Raw genomic sequence first — 22146 nt, 5'->3', positions numbered from 1 at the left:
TTCCTGCTCTCAAATGCCACGGGGTGCCCTTCCTGCACCAAGACTCCACCCAAGGCTCTATCAGAGGCATCCGTTTGGACTTCAAAGGGCAAGTCCAAATCTGGCAACCGCAACACAGGCTCAGTGGACATGGCTTCTTTCAGGCTTTCAAAAGCCATCTGACACTGCTTGCTCCAATCCCACTGGTTGTCCTTCTTCAATAGGTCAGTAAGGGGAGATACCGTCTTTGAATATCCCTTAATGAACCTTCTATAATAGTTGGCCAAGCCAAGGAAGGACCGCAGCTCTGTCACTTTGGAAGGCACTGTCCACTCCATAATGGCCTGCACCTTACCCTTATCCATTCTGATCAGGCCTGCACTGATCTTGTGTCCTAGAAACGTGATCTCCTCCTGAGCAAACTCACATTTCTCTGGCTTTACATAGAGCTTATTCTCCCTCAATCTCTGGAACACCAATCTTAGGTGTTTCTCATGTTCTGTTAGTGTCTTGCTATAAACAACAATATCATCTAGATAAACTACTACAAACGCATCCAAATAATCAAACAGAACATCATTCATTAAGTTGCAGAATGTAGCAGGGGCATTGGTTAATCCAAAAGGCATTACCAGAAACTCGTATGAGCCATACCGAGTTACACAAGTTGTTTTCCCCTCATCTCCTGCTGCAACCCGTACTTGCCAATAGCCCGATCTCAGGTCCAACTTGGTGAAGTAAGAAGCCTTTGATAGTCGGTCAAAGAGTTCTGCAGCCAAGGGGATCGGATACTTGTTTTTAATGGTCACCTTGTTGAGTGCTCTATAGTCCACGCACATGCGGAGAGAGCCATCATGCTTCTTTTGGAAGAGCACTGGTGCACCATATGGAGCCCTTGAGGGCTGGATCAGGCCTGCATCCAACAACTCCTTCAGTTGCTTACGTAATTCCAGCAACTCTGCAGGGGACATTCTGTAAGGAGCTTGTGCAGGGGCCTTTGTTCCAGGTAGCAATTCTATCTTGTGATCAATAGGTCGCCGGGGTGGCAGCTCCTTGGGGAGTTCTGCAGGCATAACATCACTGAACTCCTTAAGGATTTTGACCACAGAATCAGGGACCTCCATAGTCTGTCCCTCCTTGATCTCGATCAAGGCTGCAACGTAAGTCTCCTGGCCCCTCTTCAATCCCTTCTTCAATTGGATGGCAGACAACATCTCTGGTTGGCCCTTGCCCCCATCCTTCGCCCTCAAAGCTTGCACAAAGCAGGGCTGCTTTTCTTCCAACACCATCAACCCACCAAGGTGGGGAATCAGGGCCACCTTAGCCCTCAGGAGGAAATCCACACCCAAGATCAAATCAAAATCATCCAAAGGTACGCAAAGTAGGCTACACATACCTTCCCAGTCACCAATTTTCATGGGGACATTCTTGGCTACCCCTTGGATTTTCTGAGCTTTACTGTTCACAGCTTTGATCCTGCTAGTGTCCTCTTCCAACCTTAATCCCAACCTAGCTGCTTCCTTGGTGGCCACGAAATTATGAGTGGCACCACTATCCACCAATGCCTTCACCTTCACACCGTTCACAATTGCATGAATATGCATTAAGGACTTCTGGACAGGGGTCTCACCATGAATCACGTTCAGAAGTTGCAGGGGGTTGACTCTTGGAGGAGTCTCTGGGTCAGAATCTCCCTTGTCCTCTGCAGTCACCAAGGCTGAGAGCTTCTCTCTTTTGGGGCAGTCCTTGGCTCGATGAGGGCCATTGCAGATGAAGCATCCCATCATCCGGGTGGTCTGTTGCACAACCTTTGTGGTTTTCTCCACTGGCTTTCCTCGGTGGTATGTACCTGCAGGCGGCTTGAGAAAGGAACTACTACGGGAGACTCATGATGCGAAGTGGGCAGGCCATCCCGGAGAAGAAAGGACACTGGCACTACTAGCCAGATCCTATTACTGGCCTAAGATGGGTGAGGAAGTGCAAGCCTATGTAAAGACTTGCCTAGTTTGTCAGATGGACAAGACTGAAAGGAAGAAGGCTGCTGGGTTGCTGCAGCCCCTCCCCATTCCAGAGAAACCTTGGGAGAGTATCTCTATGGACTTTATTTCTGGATTTCCAAAGGTTCGTGACTTTAAATCTGTCTTTGTTGTTGTGGATAGATTTTCAAAATATGCTGTTTTTATCCCTGCTCCTGATACTTGCCCGGCGGAGGAAGCGGCTAAGTTGTTCTTCAGCAATGTTGTTAAGCACTTTGGATTACCGCGGGATATAGTCAGTGATCGGGATGCAAGATTCACAGGAAAGTTCTGGGTTGAGCTGTTCAAACTCTTAGGCTCAGAGTTAAAGTTCTCCACAGCCAACCACCCTCAGACAGATGGGCAGACAGAAAGGATCAATGCATTACTAGAGGAATACCTCAGGCACTATGTCACGGCAACTCAGAAGAACTGGGTGGACTTGATGGACACTGCACAGTTGTGTTACAACTTGCAGAGAAGCTCAGCAACAGGGATGAGTCCCTTTGAGTTAGCCATTGGGGTACAACCTCGGATGCCTCTAGAGGTGGCAAAGCAGAAGGTGGGAGGTAACAGTCCTGCAGCTTATAAAATGGCGCAGTCCCGACAAGAGATGCTTGATGAAGCTCGGGACAGTCTTGAGAAGGCAGCCAGACGTATGAAGAAGTATGCAGACCGGGATAGAAGATCCTTAGAATTTCAGGTTGGGGACAGGGTCCTCCTGAAATTGACTCCCCAAATATGGAAGAAGATCAGCAGCAAGACAAGGCAGAGGGGCCTTATTCCTAAATATGATGGACCCTTTGAGGTGATAAAGCGGATTGGCCAGGTGGCCTATATGTTGAAGCTGCCTGAGAGGCTCAAGCTTCACCCGACCTTCCATGTGAGCTTTCTGAAGCCTTACCATGAGGATCTGGATGCAGAAAGGGTGCAGACAAAGCGAGCACCTCCCTTGGTCATGAAACAATTTGATCGAGAGTTAGAAAAGATATTGGATCATAGGACCATGGGACATAGCAAAAAGAACCGGCGAACTGATTTCTTGGTTCAGTGGAAGGGGGTTTCAGAAGCTGAAGCTTCATGGGAAAGAGATGTTACATTGTGGCAATTTGAGAAGGAGGTCCAGGCTTATTGGCGGTCTAAGTCGACGAGGGCGTCGACTTCAGCAGGTGGGGGTGGGTTTGTCAGCCCCTTAGCCACTTGAGCTAGACCGGGAAAAATAGGCCTCATGGGTAGGCCTTGCACCCATGAGAGCCTAGGTTGAAAGCAAGGGAAGCCTAGAGGGTTGGTGGTTCGAATCCTTGAAGCTTAGTGTGAGAATCACAAAGGAGTCAGACGCGCACCGCGGACGAGCCAGGCGCGCACCGCGGACGAGCCAGGCGAGCACCGCGCGCGCACCGCGGGCGAGCCAGACGAGCACCGCGCGCGCACCGCGGGCGAGTCAGACGAGCACCGCGCGCGTACCGTGGGCGAGCCAGACACGCACCGCGCGCGCACCGCGAGCGAGCCAGACGAGCACCGCGCGCGCACCGTGGGCGAGCCAGACACGCACCGCGCGCGCACCTCGGACGAGCCAGGCGCGCACCAAGGGCAAGCCAGACAGGCACCATGCGCACCTTGAAGGCACTTGGGCTAAGGAGTGGTGCAGAGGGATATTTTGGGAATTTAAATTAATTTGTATTTATTTAAATATTTCATTATGTCTCCTCAGACATATTGATGTCTCCTCCAGAAACTTTGAAAACGGCCCGTATTGCTCTTTAAGGGGGGGGTGGGTGTCTCAAGGGGGATGAGCACCAAGGGCGAGCCTTGACCGCACCAAGAGCGAGCCTTGATCGCACCAAGAAGGCATCCTGGCATGGCAATTGAGCATGCACACATGGGCTCCACGACATGTGTGGCATGCAACCCGTGGCTGCAGCAACACGGGGCCTGATGCGGCCTAGCCCCTCCCCGCGCCAGCACGAGGGCGCCTAAACCTTGTGCAAGCAAGCCAGCCAAGAAGACCATGGGCGCAATGCCATGGCCAGATGGGGCATCAGACAAACAGCCGACTAGCACCCGAGTGCCTATGCACAGCACAGGGGCGCAATGCCCTGTGCACCAAGAGGGAACAGCCATGGGCACAATGCCATGGTTCGTTGAAGCGGAACCTGACACAGGAAGGGAAAGCAACAGGCCCAGACCATGGGCACCTCGACATGGCTTGGGCTCACTCATCAGTGTGGGGGAGGCACACTGATACAGCTTGGACAGCTAGTGAGCAAGTCAAGGAGCTGCATAGACTGACAGTGGGCTGATTAAGGAAGTGAGCTCTCCCGGCAAGTAGGCAAGCCGAGTCTTCAAGCAGTGCTTTTAAGTTCCTCTAGACCGGTATAAGTCGTTGTCCTTACTAAGGAGGTATGGGCCCTATGGTTCATTTATATTCTGGTAGGTCTTTATCGTCCCCTGAGGGAATCCCCTGCATATCGAGTGATAAGGTAAAGCCCATAAGTGACTGTGGTTTTAAGGATATTTCTGTAACTTTTGGTGTTTTACACTCAAAAAACCCGCATGAATGATTACGTAGATGGAAAATACTACTTTGACAAATATTTTGAGATGACTACTATTCTTATCATTTTTTTCTACCAACGGATTATTTTGGACTTAAACTCTGTTTTGGAGTCGTGGCAAACTAGGTGGGCAAGGAGGCCCTGCAAAATGGTGGAGGGTGAATTTTTGTCTTTTTGGTGAGTTACTTACGGAGAGAGAGGGGAGCCAGTGAGAGCGACACGTGGCAAAGTTTTGGGCGGGTCGTTTTTTTAGAGAGAGGAGTAGGAGTCTTGAGCAGGAAAGTATCTGTGAGTGTGGGTCGGGGGAGAGTGGAGACAGGGGAAAAACAGAAATGGAAAGAGTGGAAACAGGGGGAATTGCTGAGAGGTTGGTTGGAGTGATGGTGGGATTCTTCGGAATTGGGGGTTAGATAGAAAACAGGGAGCAGAGAGGATTCTAGGCAGGGTGATTAGGAGCAAGGGAGAGAAAGGGAAGTTGATTTTGCTGTGGTTTTCTGGAGGTTTGAAAGAAGAAACAAACCAGCTTGAAGCCCAACTATTCTCGTTGGAGGGAGCATTTTCAGGTACGTTTTTTGTAGCTTCTTTGCTCATTTTCACTTATCACTCTGTTTTTTTTCATTCTCTCTTGTTATTTCTAATTTTCTAGGCATTGTTAAATTGTTTTGATATGGATGTGATGTTGTTTTCAACATGAAAAGGGATCCCATTTAATGTTTTGCTTACTTGTTTATTTTGTTCTGGGTATGCCGTATCTTGTTTTGTTGACTTCTCTACTTCCGGTATCTCAATCCATATCCTGTTTCTGGCTCACATCTTTCGATTTGCTCTGGACAATTGGTTGTGTTCTGATCTGCGCTTGAGAAGAGAGGGCTGTGTTTTGGCTTACTGCCACAGATTCGTGACCCCCAGTGGAGAGAGTTATTTGTATCTTGCAAGAAACCTGTGAGAGGGGTGACAGAAGCATAATAACAGGAGCAAGTGGCTGTGGGATGTGAAATCATCTCCTATTGTGCAGAAGATGACAACAGAGAGCCATGGAAAAATTCTTGGAGAAAGGCCTCCAGAAAGAGGCTCTAGAAATGCAACCTCATCTGTTGATTCTACAAATGTCATTCATCTTCAATTCAATCTTCCAGACACATTGCATCCTTTAAAGAGTTGCTAAAAGTTGTATAGCCCTTCAAGATTATTTTCATGGACAACAGAAATGGCCATGGGCCTTGACACTGAAGTTCCATGGTGGTTTGGGGTCCATGCAGAGCATTTGTATGTCCAATAATGCCAATACCACCGTTGCCTTTGGTTCGGTGAGAAACGTCTTCAGATGTGGAATTGCGGTTTGAAAGCAGGACCATTGAAATATCATCCTGTAGCATTTGAATGCCAGCATAGTTAGATTGGAGGTGATGGTTTAGTCATCCTTAGTCTTCGGTTCAAGTATAGCTTATTTGTGGAGTTTGAAGGCTACATCAGCATCGGAGTATAAATCCAATAAGGAGGGGGCATGTCGAGCTCATCTCATGATGATCATCAACCTGTAGTGAACCCCCCACAGCATGAAGAGAGACTATCAAATAGTACTCAAAACTCCTACTAATCAAACTTCACCTTCATCAAACAGATGAGGCTCTAGGAATTCATCATTCATGAGGTGGAGTCATGGTCAATCTCTGGTCATGAAGATGGATCTCCACTGATCTGGGAGTCACAAGTCGCTATAATTGAGAAGCTGATCTCTACCCTTGGGATTGATAGAGTTGTTGCCGGTTATGTTTCAAACACTCCAAATTCAAGCGGGGAAGCATCAAAAGAACTGGCTACCTCTCATTTTTATTCTTGAGCCTGGCAAATTTAAGCAGTGCTATTGAGAATATTGGGTCTGAGTAACAACTTTTCTGGTTGCTCCACACCTGCACCAACAGTCCCAAGTACTCAGAATGGTGAAGATGTCAACAGCAACAAAACTTTTCTGAATGCAAAGCAGGGTTTCCTTTCCCTCCTCTGTAAACCTAAAGATCCCTTTTCTGTTAAGCCTCTGGGAAGATGCTTAGAATATGCGAGTGAAAGTGACAGCTTGTTGGTCATGCCAAATAAGGTTTAGATACACCTCTTGATCAGCCCTCTGAAGGAAAGCTTGTGGAATTTAATATATCTTTAGCTCCTAAGAGGTCATCCTGTATCCAATGTTGGAGATCTATCAATTCAAGCTAGTCAAAGTTTGGGTTTGTTGCTTAATCAGCTTAGGTTTCCCACAATGAAAATCCACCAGTAATTCAATGATCATTAAGCTCATCAACAGTCTTTCAGCAATGGCAAGGAAAATGGTCCTGCACTGTTGGAAAGTGCAAAAAGTTGATGAAGTAAAGTGGCTTAATTCATCCTGATGCTCAATTCTGTGGTAGTTTGAATATGCTGCTATGAAAGTGTTCCGTTTCAATCAGGAGCATCTTAGTACTCTGTCATCAGACTCTTTTAATCCAAGGCATCAATTTGCCTCTGACATACAGGACAGCTAAGGAACCACCTTCTGAGACAAGGGCCCGGAAGAAGAGAAAATTCAGGTCTGTTCAGGATGTGGCAAGCCTACAGGAAGTCGAATCTTTGACTATTCATTGAGCCTTCAGGTCTGGAGGTCATAGGGCCTCAGTTCCTGAAATGAAGGATACAGTTCATGCTGCTCATGAACATGCAACGACAAGGCCATTATTCTCTCATCTATCTGCGGTTCATTGTCCCCTTCCAATTTTCTTGCCTTTGATGTGAAATTTAATAAATTTCTCCACAAGTTAATAAGGGTATCTGAGAAAAGGTGGTGTGTGCCATTGCATGAGGTAGCTTACAGTTTTGATCTTTTGCAGCAAAGCCTCTAAGGTAGTAAAAGAGGGTGAGAAAGGCAGAGTTTTGAGACTTGGAAATGAGTGGCCAAGGTCAGGTGGTGTGCAGTGAGCAAGCAATTCCAACTATGATTACATGGAGCTATGATAGCAAGGAAGTAGCTGCGGAGGAATTATGAGATAATTGGAAGATAAGAAAACCCTTGCAGAGATGAGGAAATAGTCCACCATTATGCAAATGCTCCCCTCGGGTATTTATCAGTACAGATTTATTGTTGATGGGCAATGAAGGAACATGAATGTGATGGATGGGGCTCAAGAGAGGAGTCTAGATTGGCACACAGAAGGGTGCCAACAACCCCTAAACCAGAAGAGAATTCTCCGCCTCTCAGCGCAATAGATCAAAGTGATTATCAAACTGTCGATGCTAAGGCCCTTGCCTTCCCTGGCAACCCTGAGCAGATTACTGGTTCAAAGAGGGTGCATCGTAAGGCTGGGGAATCTAGTATTGGAGGCCATGACCAACTTGAAGGAGTCTGAGCATTGTACAATTGAAAAATGGCTTCAACAGAGCCACCAGTCTTTGAAGAGATCAGATTCCTCGTTAACAAGAGAAGAAATTCCTCCTGATATTGAGAGTGACGTTAATGGAGATGAAGTGGTCAACTCTCTTCTCCCCATCAATTTTGTTACATCTATGTGAAGCAGAAAGCATCTTTTATCTGGATGAAGTTGCAAGCTATCCAAGAAGCTTGAATTTAGCGAAGTCTATTGCACCATCTTTCCCATGTGCATGCAATCCACATGCATGGCCATCTCCGTGTACATGTGACCAGTTCTTGTTCCCAGCCTTGGTATCCTCAGTACCTGGCAGTCTTCACACAACTTGTCCAAACCCTGACACCCCAGAAGAAGACATCTCTGATTCCTCTCTCCCAACCATTCGATTCTCCATTCAGAATGTTTCCTCCAAATACAATTTTGTCAAGGTGAATGTACGGATGGGCGACAATGCTGATCACTACTATAGCCTCTCCAGATTTCTGCTTAGCTGAATGTTGACTGTCACTAAGATCCCTTATCACGTGGCCATTAAAATTCTCTTGAACTCGAAAAGCTGCCCATAGATGACAGCATTCTGTATGTCCTCCAATTTGATCTGGAAACTAATCCATTTAAAGTGTTGTATTTGTTGCTGCCTAATGGAGGACTCAGCTATGGCAGGAATGGATTTGGTAACCTGGGCGAGTTCTATGGGTTAAGATGGGGCTCTAATGGAGCGCAGATTGCATCCCAAAGGTGGGAACTGCTGCTAGCGATGAGGAATTGCTTAGGAAGACCACTGAGTACAATAAAAAACTAGAGTTATGGGAAGAAGAGATTACCAGGTTAATTTTGTGAGCTCAAAAGGAATGATTCTGCGACTGGGATTCTGCAAGCTCGGCTTGAGTCAGCATAGAGAGAGATTGGGATGCAGGGGGACAATCTTGAATTGGAGTAAACACAAGGGTGAGAGCTGCAAAACCAGACAATTGAAGCACTCTTCTGCTGCATGGGAATAGGGGTGAAGCGACTTACAGACTCCTGGAAAATGAGCAGCAGCACAGGGATTCTGATATGGAAATGCACATGCCTGCCTACCCACGAGCCCCACTCCACCATTGCCACCTTTGGTGCACCATTCTTAAGTCATCCTTCCTTCCTCTTGGTGTGCTTTTCCTATCTTGGTGAGAATTTACAGGTTTTTAAATTGAATTTTCAAAACTATTTTCAACTGAAATAAACCCAATTTTAAATGTTCATCTTTAGACTATTTTAGGTACTAAAATCCCGATTTTTATAAACATTGCTGTCATATTTCCCCCAGCAAGCACATTTCACAGTTTTTTTTTATATAGTTTTTCTTGATTTTCTCTATTTTTAATGCATAAATAAATTTTATGATTCCAAAAATAATGGAATTTATAGAATTAATTCATGTAAAAATAAATTGGGCCTTGGTGGGCCCAACATCCATGACACTCCTTCCTCTAATTGCTTTGCTTGATTAATATTGATTGATTTTGTTTGTGACTAGCATGAGATATTTTATACTTATATTATTTACTAACCTTGTTTTCCATAGAAGCACACTTCGACTTATTACTCAGGTACACTCCTTTCCTTCTTTACTCATTCAATTATCTTTTGATACATGCTTTGGTTGTAGTATATTTTGACTCTTGCTAGGTATCCATAGATTGATCAACCAATTGTCATAGTTGTCTTAGTTTTATTAGTAGAAACCTGACTTGTAACGCTTAGAAGGGTGCTACGATTAGCCACTGTACCTTCCTAATAGGTAACTTGACACCCGAATCTGACTCAGTTTTTACAAACCTGTCTTTCCTTATTTTCCCTTTAAAAAAATAATAATAAGTAGCGATTCCAGTTTCTTATAAAATACAGTTTTTCACCTTAAATAAATATGAGTTTGGTCGTCGAGTGAGAATGCATGTGAAAAATGCGGATCCAACATTTATTAGTATTATCCTAGAAACTTCTTGATTCCACACTTTATAAATTTAAATATTATTAATATTAAATAATTATTGATTATTATTTTAAATATAGAAAAATATAATTATTATTTTTATGAATTTAACTACCAACTATAAAATATCAAATTAATATTTTTCAAATATGGAAAGTTCTGAAAGCTAGGAAGGAACTGGTTGTAGTTGAACTGTGAGTCTGTGATAGGGCCTCTGTAGTCATATGGCAAGGGCTTCTTTTTTCATTGTGGAGCTAACTAGGTCTTTGTCACAGCATTTAATTTCATATACATATCGATCAGCCAAGGATGCACATCAAGCGTTCATCTGTCCGTTAATTTACCAGCCCATTTTCAATCTTCTGTATTAGTATGCTCCTCTCTGCTAAATGCTATCATGGCCATTTTCTTAAGAAATATGCCTTCTCATCATCTTTATTATCAGATAGTTGTAACTTCAAATCGCAAACTTCATCTGTGTTGAAGTACAGCCTACTTGTTTGTTTGTAACTTGTTTGTTTGTATGAAAAAATCATGAGCATTACCTCTTGGTATCTAGTCATTTGCATTCTTGATTTTCACATAGTGGGACCTAAGACCCGGGGTATCACAGTGATATTATCTACACGATTGAGAATGGATCGTTATGTATTAATAAAGGAAACAGGATTTTGCATACACTCAGGAAGAAAACCATCTTACTGGTAAATAATGGAGTTATCAAGAACATTTCAGTTATCAAGAGAGCAGTCAAAGCTAGAGCTTATTTACAGGGTTTATTGACTTTGAACAAATGCCTCGAGATAACAGCATGAAACCCTCTCAATCTTTCTCATGGATGAGTTTCATAATGCGAGATGATTCGGGTTCTGATTTATACTCAGGAGGAAGGGATTTCCACCATTTAACAAAGGTGGAATTCTCCAACAACACATCCTTGCCTAAAGATTCATCATCAATCCATTTAATTAGATTTTGCCCCAGTTGCTGAACCTTCTGCTTAATTTCTGGAGAGGATCCGTTGCTTCTAGTTTTAATGCGGAGGTCCTCTACCTCAGCCCAGAAACAGGATTCTGAGTGGGATCCAGATGGCTTCTTTTCAGCATACTCGAGCCAACTTTGGATGTATCGGTATCGTTTTGGTCGAGTCCCCTTTTTCACGTAGAACCCTGTCTCTTCATCCTTGGCGTGTCGATAGAAGTTCGCAATATCTAGAGGCTCAACCATGCGGAGATAATTTGTTCCAAGTTGTATCAAGTCTTGCCTCTTCTCAAATTCATCCGGAAGTTCATACGCTTTTAACATTTCCATCATCTCATCCCAGTAACCAGCTAGCACAAGCCTGCTCACATTAGCATGGAAGGCATCTGGTTTTTCTTGGAGCTTGAAGGAATCATAGTAGCTCTGTCCGCAAGTCTCGGCCTTTTCCTTATACTCACTCAGCTTTCTTAATTCACCTTCAATCTTTTGCTTATAATCATTAATGATCTTATCCTGGTTTCTTGACTTTCGCTTCTCCAACTCTCCTGTAGCTTGAAGGCATAGCATGGCTTGTGTGCTCTGCAATCCAAAACACTAGAACATCAGCTGAGATTTACATACATATGGAAGCTAAAATTCTGTAGTTTGGCAGTAAGAAGAAAGAAAGAAGGCTCACCAGGCCGAGGTCATTCAAGGTCGTGTTGACTGTGGCTGGACTGCCATCAGAAGACACCGGAAGCTCTTCCAGATGGTCTAGATAGACTACATTCTGCTTTCCTAAGCTCTGTAGTTCCTTTTGGTAGTCCAAGTGTTCATTTAGGCCTTTTTTTGCAGCCTCTGCATCTTCTTCTTGGCTCCACTGAGCACAGTAAAACAGTATCTGCAGTACTGCATTCGGGTTCCTTACGACAACCAGCTTTCCACTTCCACTGCAGAAGATGTAAGTTCCGAAAGGTCTATAAGGGCTGAGCTCAATGAAGTTCCTTAGAGTTTCCAGCGCCGGGATTCTGCATCCCATGAAATTGCAGGCATCATAGTTTGCAACCATGGATGCATTCCTCATCACGCTGGAATATAAACCTAAAGAAGAATCAGTGTGTTTTCTGAAGGATTCAGATCCGGGATTGAAGAAATCGAGAATTTGTTTGTGCTCAGTGGATGAAGGGCCAAGCATAATCCGAGGGATCACATCGTATCTCATAACAAAATGAATGAAGTGGTCGGACCATTTCTCCCGCCTGACAGCATGACCGAAGATCCGATCACCGACGAGGGGGGATCCGAAAGTGACGCAGCGGGGTGGGCTCTGATTGGGCTCTGACTTCTCCAAGAGGTATAGAGTTGCCAGGATGGCCACCGGAGCACCCGACGAGTAGCCGGTGAAAATAACTCGCTTCTTCTCTCCAATTACTTTTTTCACCTGAAAAATCCAACCCCAACATCCACATTTTAAATTCACAAGATCGTTTTTCATATATCTATGCATAAGTTGAATTGAAGTACCTTTTCGGCAAGTGATGATTGGCCTAAGATTGCCTTGAATCGCCGGAGAAACGACCCGTTGACCAGAGCGACTCCGTCATCGCCTAAACTTTTAAGCGAAGGAAAGGTACCAGCATCTATCGTCGTTTCTCCAAAAGGTGTCTCCGCACACCAATCATCGGGAAGCCAAGATCCAGCAAATGCAACAACAGCAACGGATAAGCCACGGGGTTTCTTGAGGAGAAATGGCTCGCGAGTGGAATCGTGAGCCTTCATGGCTAGAGAAGCAGCTGCATTAATGACTGCTCCGCTCAATCCAATACGATCAAGTGTTTCTCCCATATTCTCTCTATGCAAATTTTCTCTCTGTGATTTGACGCTGCAGCTTGGTTTAATAACAAGACAGTGGCCAAGACGGTGAGTGGTTTATTGGTAATTTCTGGTGACTAAAACAAGTAATTGATCTAGACTTTTAGTTGACTTGGATGGTGGTCTATGGGAATGGAATAATACTCCGTCGTTGCAATGGAGTTGCGTGGAAATGACAGCGGAGGGAGGCCCATTTTTAAGCCCCGGTTGAAACGGCATTTTTTGACTGTTGGAGGCGCCATTTCCCACTTTTTCTTTTTAAAAATTAGTTATAGGAAGCTCCGACTCCAGTAACTAATTAATAATTAAATTGCTTGGCTGTAATGCCACCTTTCCTTGTCGTGTGAAAGCTCAAATTTTCCTTACTAATATTAAAAGTGTGAGATTAACACCCAACGGCTGTCCAAAGCTTAGTAAACCCAAAATATATATAAATAATCTAACACCAACCCACATAACGACAATCTACCAATCATATTCGTATTTAATAGGTACCACTAGCATCTCCTTACTTCATGTGCTAGACGCTCAAGTCCAATCATGGCGATAACTCTCATAAACATGATTTTCTTCCACCTTTTTAGTAAATAATCCATGTTTTATCCTTTCCTTCTTTTCATTTTTTCCAAAAACAACAGGTATCATCATTGTGTTGTTGGTTAGCAACAATACGTATCTGTCTACTCATGTGTTTGCTTTCTCAATTACACTCACATTTGTGGCTAGGGATCATTCCCTTTCCATTCAGAATCCTTGGTTGAAACATAACATCCACAACCATATTCCTATGTTGCCAATTTATTTGTCATGCAAGGCCAGGCCTTGGTGTACAACAATTCAAATTTCTTTCTTCTATAGTTTATATGACTATATTAGGACCTAGTTTTTTTTTTTTTTTTGTCATTTTTGAGAAAAATAACTAATTTTTGTCATTCACCTAATTTTTTTATGCCTATAATTAGAAAATGTCACAATTTTCAAGGATGTACTTAGGGTTCTAAAGTTCATTTTGGAGTAGGGAACGACCTCCAATCATTTTCCAAAAATCCCTAAAGGAATAAATGGACAATGGGTAATAAGATAGGGTCCTATTAACTTAAGGATTGGATGTACCAAATTATTTTAAGGATGTACCAAATTTTGTGAAGGACGTATCAAATTTTGTAAAAAATGTATCAAATTTTATGAAGGATGTACCAAAGTTGCCAAAGTCAATTCCAAGGTGGGGAACGACTTTTAATCACTTCCTAAGAGTCTCTAAAGGAAGAAATGAACCATGGAAAGGGAGATAGGTGTCTTGTTAGTTCAAGTAATAGATGTATCAAATTTTCTCAAGGATGTACCTAGGGTTCCAAAGTCCATTTCGGAGTAGGGAACGACCTTCAATTACTTTCCAAAGATTCTTAAAGAAATAAACAAACCATAGGTAATAAGATAGGGGTCCTAGTAGTTCAAGGATTTGATGTACCAATTTTTTTTAAGGATGTACTAAATTTTGTGAATGATGTACCAAATTTTATAAAATATTTACCAAATTTTATAAAGGATGTACCAAGGGGCCAAAGTTCATTCCAAATTGGGGAACGACCTCTAATCACTTCCTAAGGTTGTCTAAAAGAATAAATAGACAATGAGAAGAAAGATAGGTGTCTCGTTAGTTCAAGGATTAGATATATCAAATTTTCTTAATGATGTACCAAATTTCCTTAAAGATGTACCTAGAGTTCCAAAGTTAGTTTCGGAGTAGGGAATAACCTTTGATTACTTCTTAAAGATCCCTAAAGAAATAAACGAACCATGGGTAATAATATAGAGGTCTTGGTGGCTCGTGTATTGGATGCACCAAATTGTTTTAAGGATGTGCCAAATTTTGTAAAAGATGTACCAATTTTTGTAAAGGATGTACCAAATTATCTTTAGGATGTTCCTTGGGTTCCAATGTCCGTTCCAAGGTGGGGAACAACTTACAATTCATTCTCAAAGGTCCCCAAAGAAATATATGAACCATGATAATGGAGATAGGGGTCTTGGTTCCTCTAAGAAATGATATACCTAGGATTCCAAAGTTCGTTTCGGGGTGGGCGAGGACCTCTAATTACTTATCAAGGGTCCCAAAGGAATACACACCATGATAAGTATGATAGTGATTCTGGTTCCTAAGCATGAATATACCTTCTTTTTTTTAGGTTGTACCTATTTTTTATGAAATTAATATAAAAGGTTAAATACATTTTTTTTAATAAAAAATATATTTTATTTTAATTAAAAATTAAAGATTTTAACCAAACAAAAATTAGATTCACAATCAATTTAAAAGCATTATTGGAATGTATGAATAAGCAATATTTTTTCCTATTGTACACTAAAATTAAAAAGAAAAAAGCAAAGTTTTATAATCTCATATCACTTATGAGGGTAATTGTGATATGATTTGAAAGTACTATTGAAATGCATGAATAAATAATATTTTTTTTCCATTTTACACTAAAACTAAAAAAAAAAAGCAAAGTTCTAAAATCCCATATATTTTTTTAGTTGATGTATGGTTACACGAGTTCTTATTAAAGATATTTGTGAAACCACAATTAGTAATTGTGGTTTTAAAGAAAATTGTAAAACCATGGTCTGATCTTGGTTTTTAGAATGTTTTTAAAATCGCAGTTACTAACTGTGGTTTTATGGTTATTATGATAAAGAATATTTAAAAAATAATATTAAATTCACAATACCATTGAAACTGGAGCAGTTTAAAAATATTGTGAAACCACATTTACTAACGAGGAAAATTGTAAAACCACATTCTGTGACTGTGGTTTTAAGGATATTTCTGAAACTTTTAAAATCACAGTCAATAATGGTGATTTTTTACACTAAAAAAACTCGCATAAATGATTACGTGGATAGAAAATACTACTTTGACAAATATTTTGAGATGACTACTATTCTTATCATTTTTTTCTACCAACGGATTATTTTGGACTTAAACTCTGTTTTGGAGTCGTGGCAAACCAGGTGGGCAAGGAGGCAATGCAAAATGGTTGAGGGTGAATTTTTGTCTTTTTGGTGAGTTACTTACGGAGAGAGAAAGGGGAGCCAGTGAGAGCGACACGTGGCAAAGTTTTGGGCGGGTCGTTTTTTTAGAGAGAGTAGTAGGAGTCTTGAGCAGGAAAGTATCTATGAGTGTGGGTCGGGGAGAGTGGAGACAGGGGAAAAACATAAATGGAGAGAGTGGAAACAGGGGGAATTGCTGAGAGATTGGTTGGAGTGATGGTGGGATTCTTCGGAATTGGGGGTTAGAGAGAAAACAGGGAGCAGAGAGGATTCTAGGCAGGGTGATTAGGAGCAAGGGAGAGGAAGAGAAGTTGATTTTGCTGTGGTTTTCTGGAGGTTTGAAAGAAGAAACAAAGCAGCTTGAAGCCCAACTATTCTCGTTGGAGGGAGCATTTTCAGGTACGTTTGTTGTAGCTTCTTTGCTCATTTTCACTCGTCACTCTGTTTTTTTTCATTTTCTCTTGTTATTTCTAATTTTCTAGGCATTGTTAAATTGTTTTGATATGGATGTGATGTTGTACTGCTCTTCTCTCATATTTTTTAATCTGAATATGGTTCACTCTTATAGTAGCCTTAGTAGGAGTTTGTTGATGACCTCATTTTGATATTTGTGTTGAACTTTCCTGCTGCACCACTGGTCTGTGAACCCATTGATTTCAACATGAAAAGGGATCCCATTTAATGTTTTGCTTACTTGTTTATTTTGTTCTGGGTATGCTGTATCTTGTTTTGTTCACTTCTCTACTTCCGGTATCTCAATCCATATCCTGTTTCTGGCTCACATCTTTCGATTTGCTCTGGACAATTGGTTTTGTGTTCTGATCTGTGCTTGAGAAGAGAGGGCTGTGTTTTGGCTTACTGCCAAGATTCGTGACCCCCAGTGGAGAGAGTTATTTGTATCTTGCAAGAAAACTGTGAGAGGGGTGACAGAAGCATAATAACAGGAGCAAGTGGCTGTAGGATGTGAAATCATCTCCTATTGTGCAGAAGATGACAACAGAGAGCCATGGAAAAATTCTTGGAGAAAGGCCTCCAGAAAGAGGCTCTAGAAATGCAACCTCATCTGTTGATTCTACAAATGTCATTCATCTTCAATTCAATCTTCCAGACACATTGCATCCCTTAAAGAGTTGCTAAAAGTTGTATAGCCCTTCAAGATTATTTTCATGGACAACAGAAATGGCCATGGGCCTTGACACTGAAGTTCCATGGTGGTTTGGGGTCCGTGCAGAGCATTTGTATGTCCAATAATGCCAATACCACCGTTGCCTTTGGTTCGGTGAGAAACGTCTTCAGGTGTGGAATTGTGGTTTGAAAGCAGGACCATTGAAATATCATCCTGTAGCATTTGAACGCCAGCATAGTTAGGATGGAGGTGATGGTTTAGTCATCCTTAGTCTTCGGTTCAAGTATAGCTTATTTGTGGAGTTTGAAGGCAACATCAGTGTCGGAGTATAAATCCAATAAGGAGTGAGCATGTCGAGCTCATCTCATGATGATAATCAACCTGTAGTGAACCCCCCACAGCATGAAGAGAGACTATCAAATAGTACTCAAAACTCCTACTAATCAAACTTCACCTTCATCAAACAGATGAGGCTCTAGGAATTCATCATTCATGAGGTGGAGTCATGGTCAATCTCTGGTCATGAAGATGGATCTCCACTGATCTGGGAGTCACAAGTCGCTATAATGAGAAGCTGAGCTCTACCCTTGGGATTGATAGAGTTGTTGCCGGTTATATTTCAAATACTCCAAATTCAAGCAGGGAAGCATCAAAAGAACTGGCTACCTCTCATTTTTTTTCTTGAGCCTGGCAAATTTAGGCAGTGCTATTGAGAATATTGGGTCTGAGTAACAACTTTTCTGGTTGCTCCACACCTGCACCAACAGTCCCAAGTACTCAGAATGGTGAAGATGTCAACAACAACAAAACTTTTCCGAATGCAAAGCAGGGTTTCCTTTCCCTCCTCTGTAAACCTGAAGATCCCTTTTCTGTTAAGCCTCTGGGAAGATGCTTAGAATATGCATGTGAAAGTGACAGCTTGTTAGTCATGCCAAATAAGGTTTAGATACACCTCTTGATCAGCCCTCTGAAGGAAAGCTTGTGGAATTTAATATATCTTTAGCTCCTAAGAGGTCATCCTGTATCCAATGTTGGAGATCTATCAATTCAAGCTAGTCAAAGTTTGGGTTTGTTGCTTAATCAGCTTAGGTTTCCCACAATGAAAATCCACCAGTAATTCAATGATCATTGCGCTCATCAACAGTCTTTCAGCAATGGCAAGGAAAATGGTCCTGCACTGTTGGAAAGTGCAAAAAGTTGATGAAGTAAAGTGGCTTAATTCATCCTGATGCTCAATTCTGTGGTAGTTTGAATATGCTGCTATGAAAGTGTTCCGTTTCAATCAGGAGCATCTTAGTACTCTGTCATCAGACTCTTTTAATCCAAGGCATCAATTTGCCTCTGACATACAGGACAGCTAAGGAACCACCTTCTGAGACAAGGGCCCGGAATAAGAGAAAATTCAGGTCTGTTCAGGATGTGGCAAGCCTACAGGAAGTCGAATCTTTGAGTATTCATTGAGCCTTCAGGTCTGGAGGTCATAGGGCCTCAGTTCCTGAAATGAAGGATGCAGTTCATGCTGCTCATGAACATGCAACGACAAGGCCATTATTCTCTCATCTATCTGCGGTTCATTGTCCCCTTCCAATTTTCTTGCCTTTGATGTGAAATTCAATAAATTTCTCCACAAGCTAATAAGGGAATCTGAGAAAAGGTGGTGTGTGCCATTGCATGAGGTAGCTTACAGTTTTGATCTTTTGCAGCAAAGCCTCAAAGGTAGTAAAAGAGGGTGAGAAAGGCAGAGTTTTGAGACTTGGAAATGAGCGGCCAAGGTCAGGTGGTGTGCAGTGAGCAAGGAATTCCAACTATGATTACATGGAGCTATGATAGCAAGGAAGTAGCTGCGGAGGAATTATGGGATAATTGGAAGATAAGAAAACCCTTGCAGAGATGAGGAAATAGTCCGCCATTATGAAAATGCTCCCCTCGGGTATTTATCAGTACAGATTTATTGTTGATGGGCAATGAAGGAACATGAATGTGATGGCAAATGGGTGGGGCTCAAGAGAGGAGTCTAGATTGGCCCACAGAAGGGTGCCAACAACCCCTAAACCAGAAGAGAATTCTCCGCCTCTCAGCGCAATAGTTCAAAGTGATTATCAAACTGTCGATGCTAAGGCCAAGGGCCTTTCCTGGCAACCCTGAGCAGATTACTGGTTCAAAGAGTGTACATTGTAAGGCTGGGGAATCTAGTATTGGAGGCCGTGACCAACTTGGAGTCTGAGCATTGTACAATTGAAGAATGGCTTCAACAGAGCCACCAGAGTCTTTTAAGAGATCAGATTCCTCGTTAACAAGAGAAGAAATTCCTCCTGATGTTGAGAGTGACGTTAATGGAGATGAAGTGGTCAACTCTCTTCTCCCCATCAATTTTGTTACATCTATGTGAAGCAGAAAGCATCTTTTATCTGGATGAAGTTGCAAGCTATCCAAGAAGCTTGAATTTAGCGAAGTCTATTGCACCATCTTTCCCATGTGCATGCAATCCACATGCATGGCCATCTCCGTGTACATGTGACCAGTTCTTGTTCCCAGCCATGGTATCCTCAGTACCTGGCAGTCTTCACACAACTCGTCCAAACCCTGACACCCCAGAAGAAGACATCTCTGATTCCTCTCTCCCAACCATTCGATTCTCCATTCAGAATGTTTCCTCCAAATACAATTTTGTCAAGGTGAATGTACGGCTGGGCACAATGCTGATCACTACTATAGCCTCTCCAGATTTCTGCTTAGCTGAATGTTGACTGTCACTAAGATCCCTTATCACCTGGCCATTAAAATTCTCTTGAACTCGAAAAGCTGCCTTTAGATGACAGCATTCTGTATGTCCTCCAATTTGATCTGGAAACTAATCCATTTAAGGTGTTGTATTTGTTGCTGCCTAATGGAGGACTCGGCTATGGCAGGAATGAGTTTGGTAACCTGGGCGAGTTCTATGGGTGAAGATGGGGCTCTAATGGAGCGCAGATTGCATCCCAAAGATGGGAACCGATGCTAGCTATGAGGAATTGCTTAGGAAGACCACTGAGTACAATAAAAAACTAGAGTTCTGGGAAGAAGAGATTACCAGGTTAATTTTGTGAGCTCAAAAGGAATGATTCTGCGACTGGGATTCTGCAAGCTCGGCTTGAGTCAGCATAGAGAGAGATTGGGATGCAGGGGGACAATCTTGGATTGGAGTAAACACAAGGGTGAGAGCTGCAAAACCAGACAATTGAAGCACTCTTCTGCTGCATGGGAATAGGGGTGAATCGACTTACAGACTCTTGGAGAATGAGCAGCAGCACAGAGATTCTGATATGGAAATGCACAAGCTTGCCTACCCACGAGCCCCACTCCACCATTGCCACCTTTGGTGCACCATTCTTAAGTCCGCGCAATCCTTCCTCTTGGTGAGCTTTTCCTATCTTGGTGAGAATTTACAGGCTTTTAAATTGAATTTTCAAAACTATTTTCAATTGAAATAAACCCAGTTTTAAATGTTCATCTTTAGACTATTTTAGGCACTAAAATCCCGATTTTTATAAACAGTGCTGTCATATTTCCCCCGGCAAGCACCTTTCACAGTTTTTTTTTTTAGTTTTTCTTGATTTTCTCTATTTTTAATGCATAAATCAATTTTATGATTCCAAAAATAATGGAATTTATAGAATTAATTCATGTAAAAATAAATTGGGCCTTGGTGGGCCCAACATCCATGACACTCCTTCCTATAATTGCTTTGCTTGATTAATATTGATTGATTTTGTTTGTGACTGGCATGAGATATTTTATACTTATATTATTTACTAACCTTGTTTTCCATAGAAACACACTTCGACTTATTACTCAAGTACACTCCTTTCCTTCTTTACTCATTCGATTATCTTTTGATACATGCTTTGGTCGTAGTATATTTTGACTCTTGCTAGGTATCCATAGATTGATCAACCAATTGTCATAGTTGTCTTAGTTTTCTTAGTAGAGACCCGACTTGTAACGCTTAGAAGGGTACTATGATTAGCCACTGTAGCTATGATTAGCCACTGTACCTTCCCAATAGGTAACTTGACCTCCGAATCTGACTCAGTTTTTACAAACCTGTCTTTCCTTATTTTCCCTTTAAAAAAATAATAATAAGTAGCGACTCCAGTTTCTTATAAAATACAGTTTTTCACCTTAAATAAATACGAGTTTCATCATCGAGTGGGAATGCATGTGAAAAATGCGGATCCAACATTTATTAGTATTATCTTAAAAACTTCTTGATTCCACACTTTATAGATTTAAATATTATTAATATTAAATAATTATTAATTATTAATTTAAATATAGAAAAATATAATTATTATTTTTATTAATTTAACTACCAACTATAAAATATCAAATTAATATTCTTAACATAAATCAAAATATAGTATATATTAATAATATTCTATATTTTAATTTTTTGTTGTTAATATGATTTTTTGTTTTAATTAATTATTTCTATTATTGATTTATGTGTTGTATTATGTTTATGGAGGGATTTTAATATCAACTTGGTCACTTCCAATTACGAATTGTTAAAGTTGCTCCTCTAGCCTCTCCAACAATTTGAGTGGAATAGTTTTGGAGGTAGTTATTTAATTTCTTATTTAAATAAAGTTCAGATGACTTGTATAACTTTTGCAATCATACATTTGGCCTTTTCCTTGATTTTAGATTGAAATGTTTAAAAAACCTGAGAAAGTAAGACATATAGGTGGTATAGACAAAAAGATAAAAACATTTATGGAAAAGAAGAATAATAAAATATTTTGAGAGATGTCTATAATTACATTCACTTTGGTTATTACAATTGGCTCAATGAACTTAGCATAATTCCTTCCAAGATTTATTCAAATTTATTCTTTTTTTTTTTAGAAAAGACCGATGCTAATGTTTGAAATCAATTTATGGTAACATCATCACGACTTACTCCAATACCAAAAAGTACAAACAATTGAGTTTTTCAACCTTTATATGGACAACTCCCCGTTGTCAAAGGCAAAGTCTATTCCTTTTCTTCCAAATTGTCCAAAAAATACATAAAGAGATTGTCTTCAAAACCTTTTTGCGTTTCTTGCCCACAAATGAGTCATGCCAACCAAGAAGAGTCTCTCTCACCGATAAGGATAAGACCCAAGACACTTTGAAGAGAACAAAAGGCAACTACCACAACACCCTAGCCTTAAATGTCCTAATCATGCTTCATGTT

The 22146-nt window shown here is 41.5% G+C and overlaps 1 protein-coding gene and 2 long non-coding RNA genes across 3 annotated transcripts; 2 read left to right on the top strand and 1 right to left on the bottom strand.

Annotated features, from left to right (window-relative positions):
• The first annotated feature begins 4825 nt into the window (after positions 1-4825).
• LOC104882293 (uncharacterized) lies at positions 4826-10465 on the top strand. Its single transcript, XR_788017.3, has 2 exons — positions 4826-5112; positions 5414-10465. It is a non-coding gene; the product is annotated as an uncharacterized LOC104882293 (long non-coding RNA).
• A 152-nt stretch (positions 10466-10617) lies between these two features.
• Positions 10618-12869, bottom strand: LOC100253457 (protein EDS1). Its single transcript, XM_002280750.5, has 3 exons — positions 12401-12869; positions 11574-12317; positions 10618-11476 (listed from the first exon to the last, which is right to left on the bottom strand). Exons 1-3 carry the CDS (start codon positions 12719-12721, stop codon positions 10739-10741), a joined length of 1803 nt encoding a protein of 600 aa, XP_002280786.1. The 5' UTR covers positions 12722-12869; the 3' UTR covers positions 10618-10738.
• Positions 12870-15857: 2988 nt separating this feature from the next.
• Positions 15858-20783, top strand: LOC109124341 (uncharacterized). The gene is made up of 2 exons (XR_002032289.2): positions 15858-16198; positions 16637-20783. It is a non-coding gene; the product is annotated as an uncharacterized LOC109124341 (long non-coding RNA).
• The last annotated feature ends 1363 nt before the right edge of the window (positions 20784-22146 follow it).

This window comes from Vitis vinifera, chromosome 17, assembly GCF_030704535.1.
Source record: "Vitis vinifera cultivar Pinot Noir 40024 chromosome 17, ASM3070453v1".
In the NCBI taxonomy this organism is placed as follows: domain Eukaryota; kingdom Viridiplantae; phylum Streptophyta; class Magnoliopsida; order Vitales; family Vitaceae; genus Vitis; species Vitis vinifera.
The sequence above is the reverse complement of the archived record's forward strand: the minus strand, read 5'-3'. Positions and strand labels throughout refer to the sequence as shown.

Bases quoted from the DNA above. Each gene is read 5' to 3' on its own strand.
- LOC100253457 (XM_002280750.5), bottom strand. From the start codon at position 12,721: ATGGGAGAAACACTTGATCGTATTGGATTGAGCGGAGCAGTCATTAAT. The intron at 12,318-12,400 runs GTACTTCAATTC...TGGATTTTTCAG, and splicing joins AATCATCACTTGCCGAAAAG to GTGAAAAAAGTAATTGGAGA. The intron at 11,477-11,573 runs GTGAGCCTTCTT...TTTGGATTGCAG, and splicing joins CCTTGAATGACCTCGGCCTG to AGCACACAAGCCATGCTATG.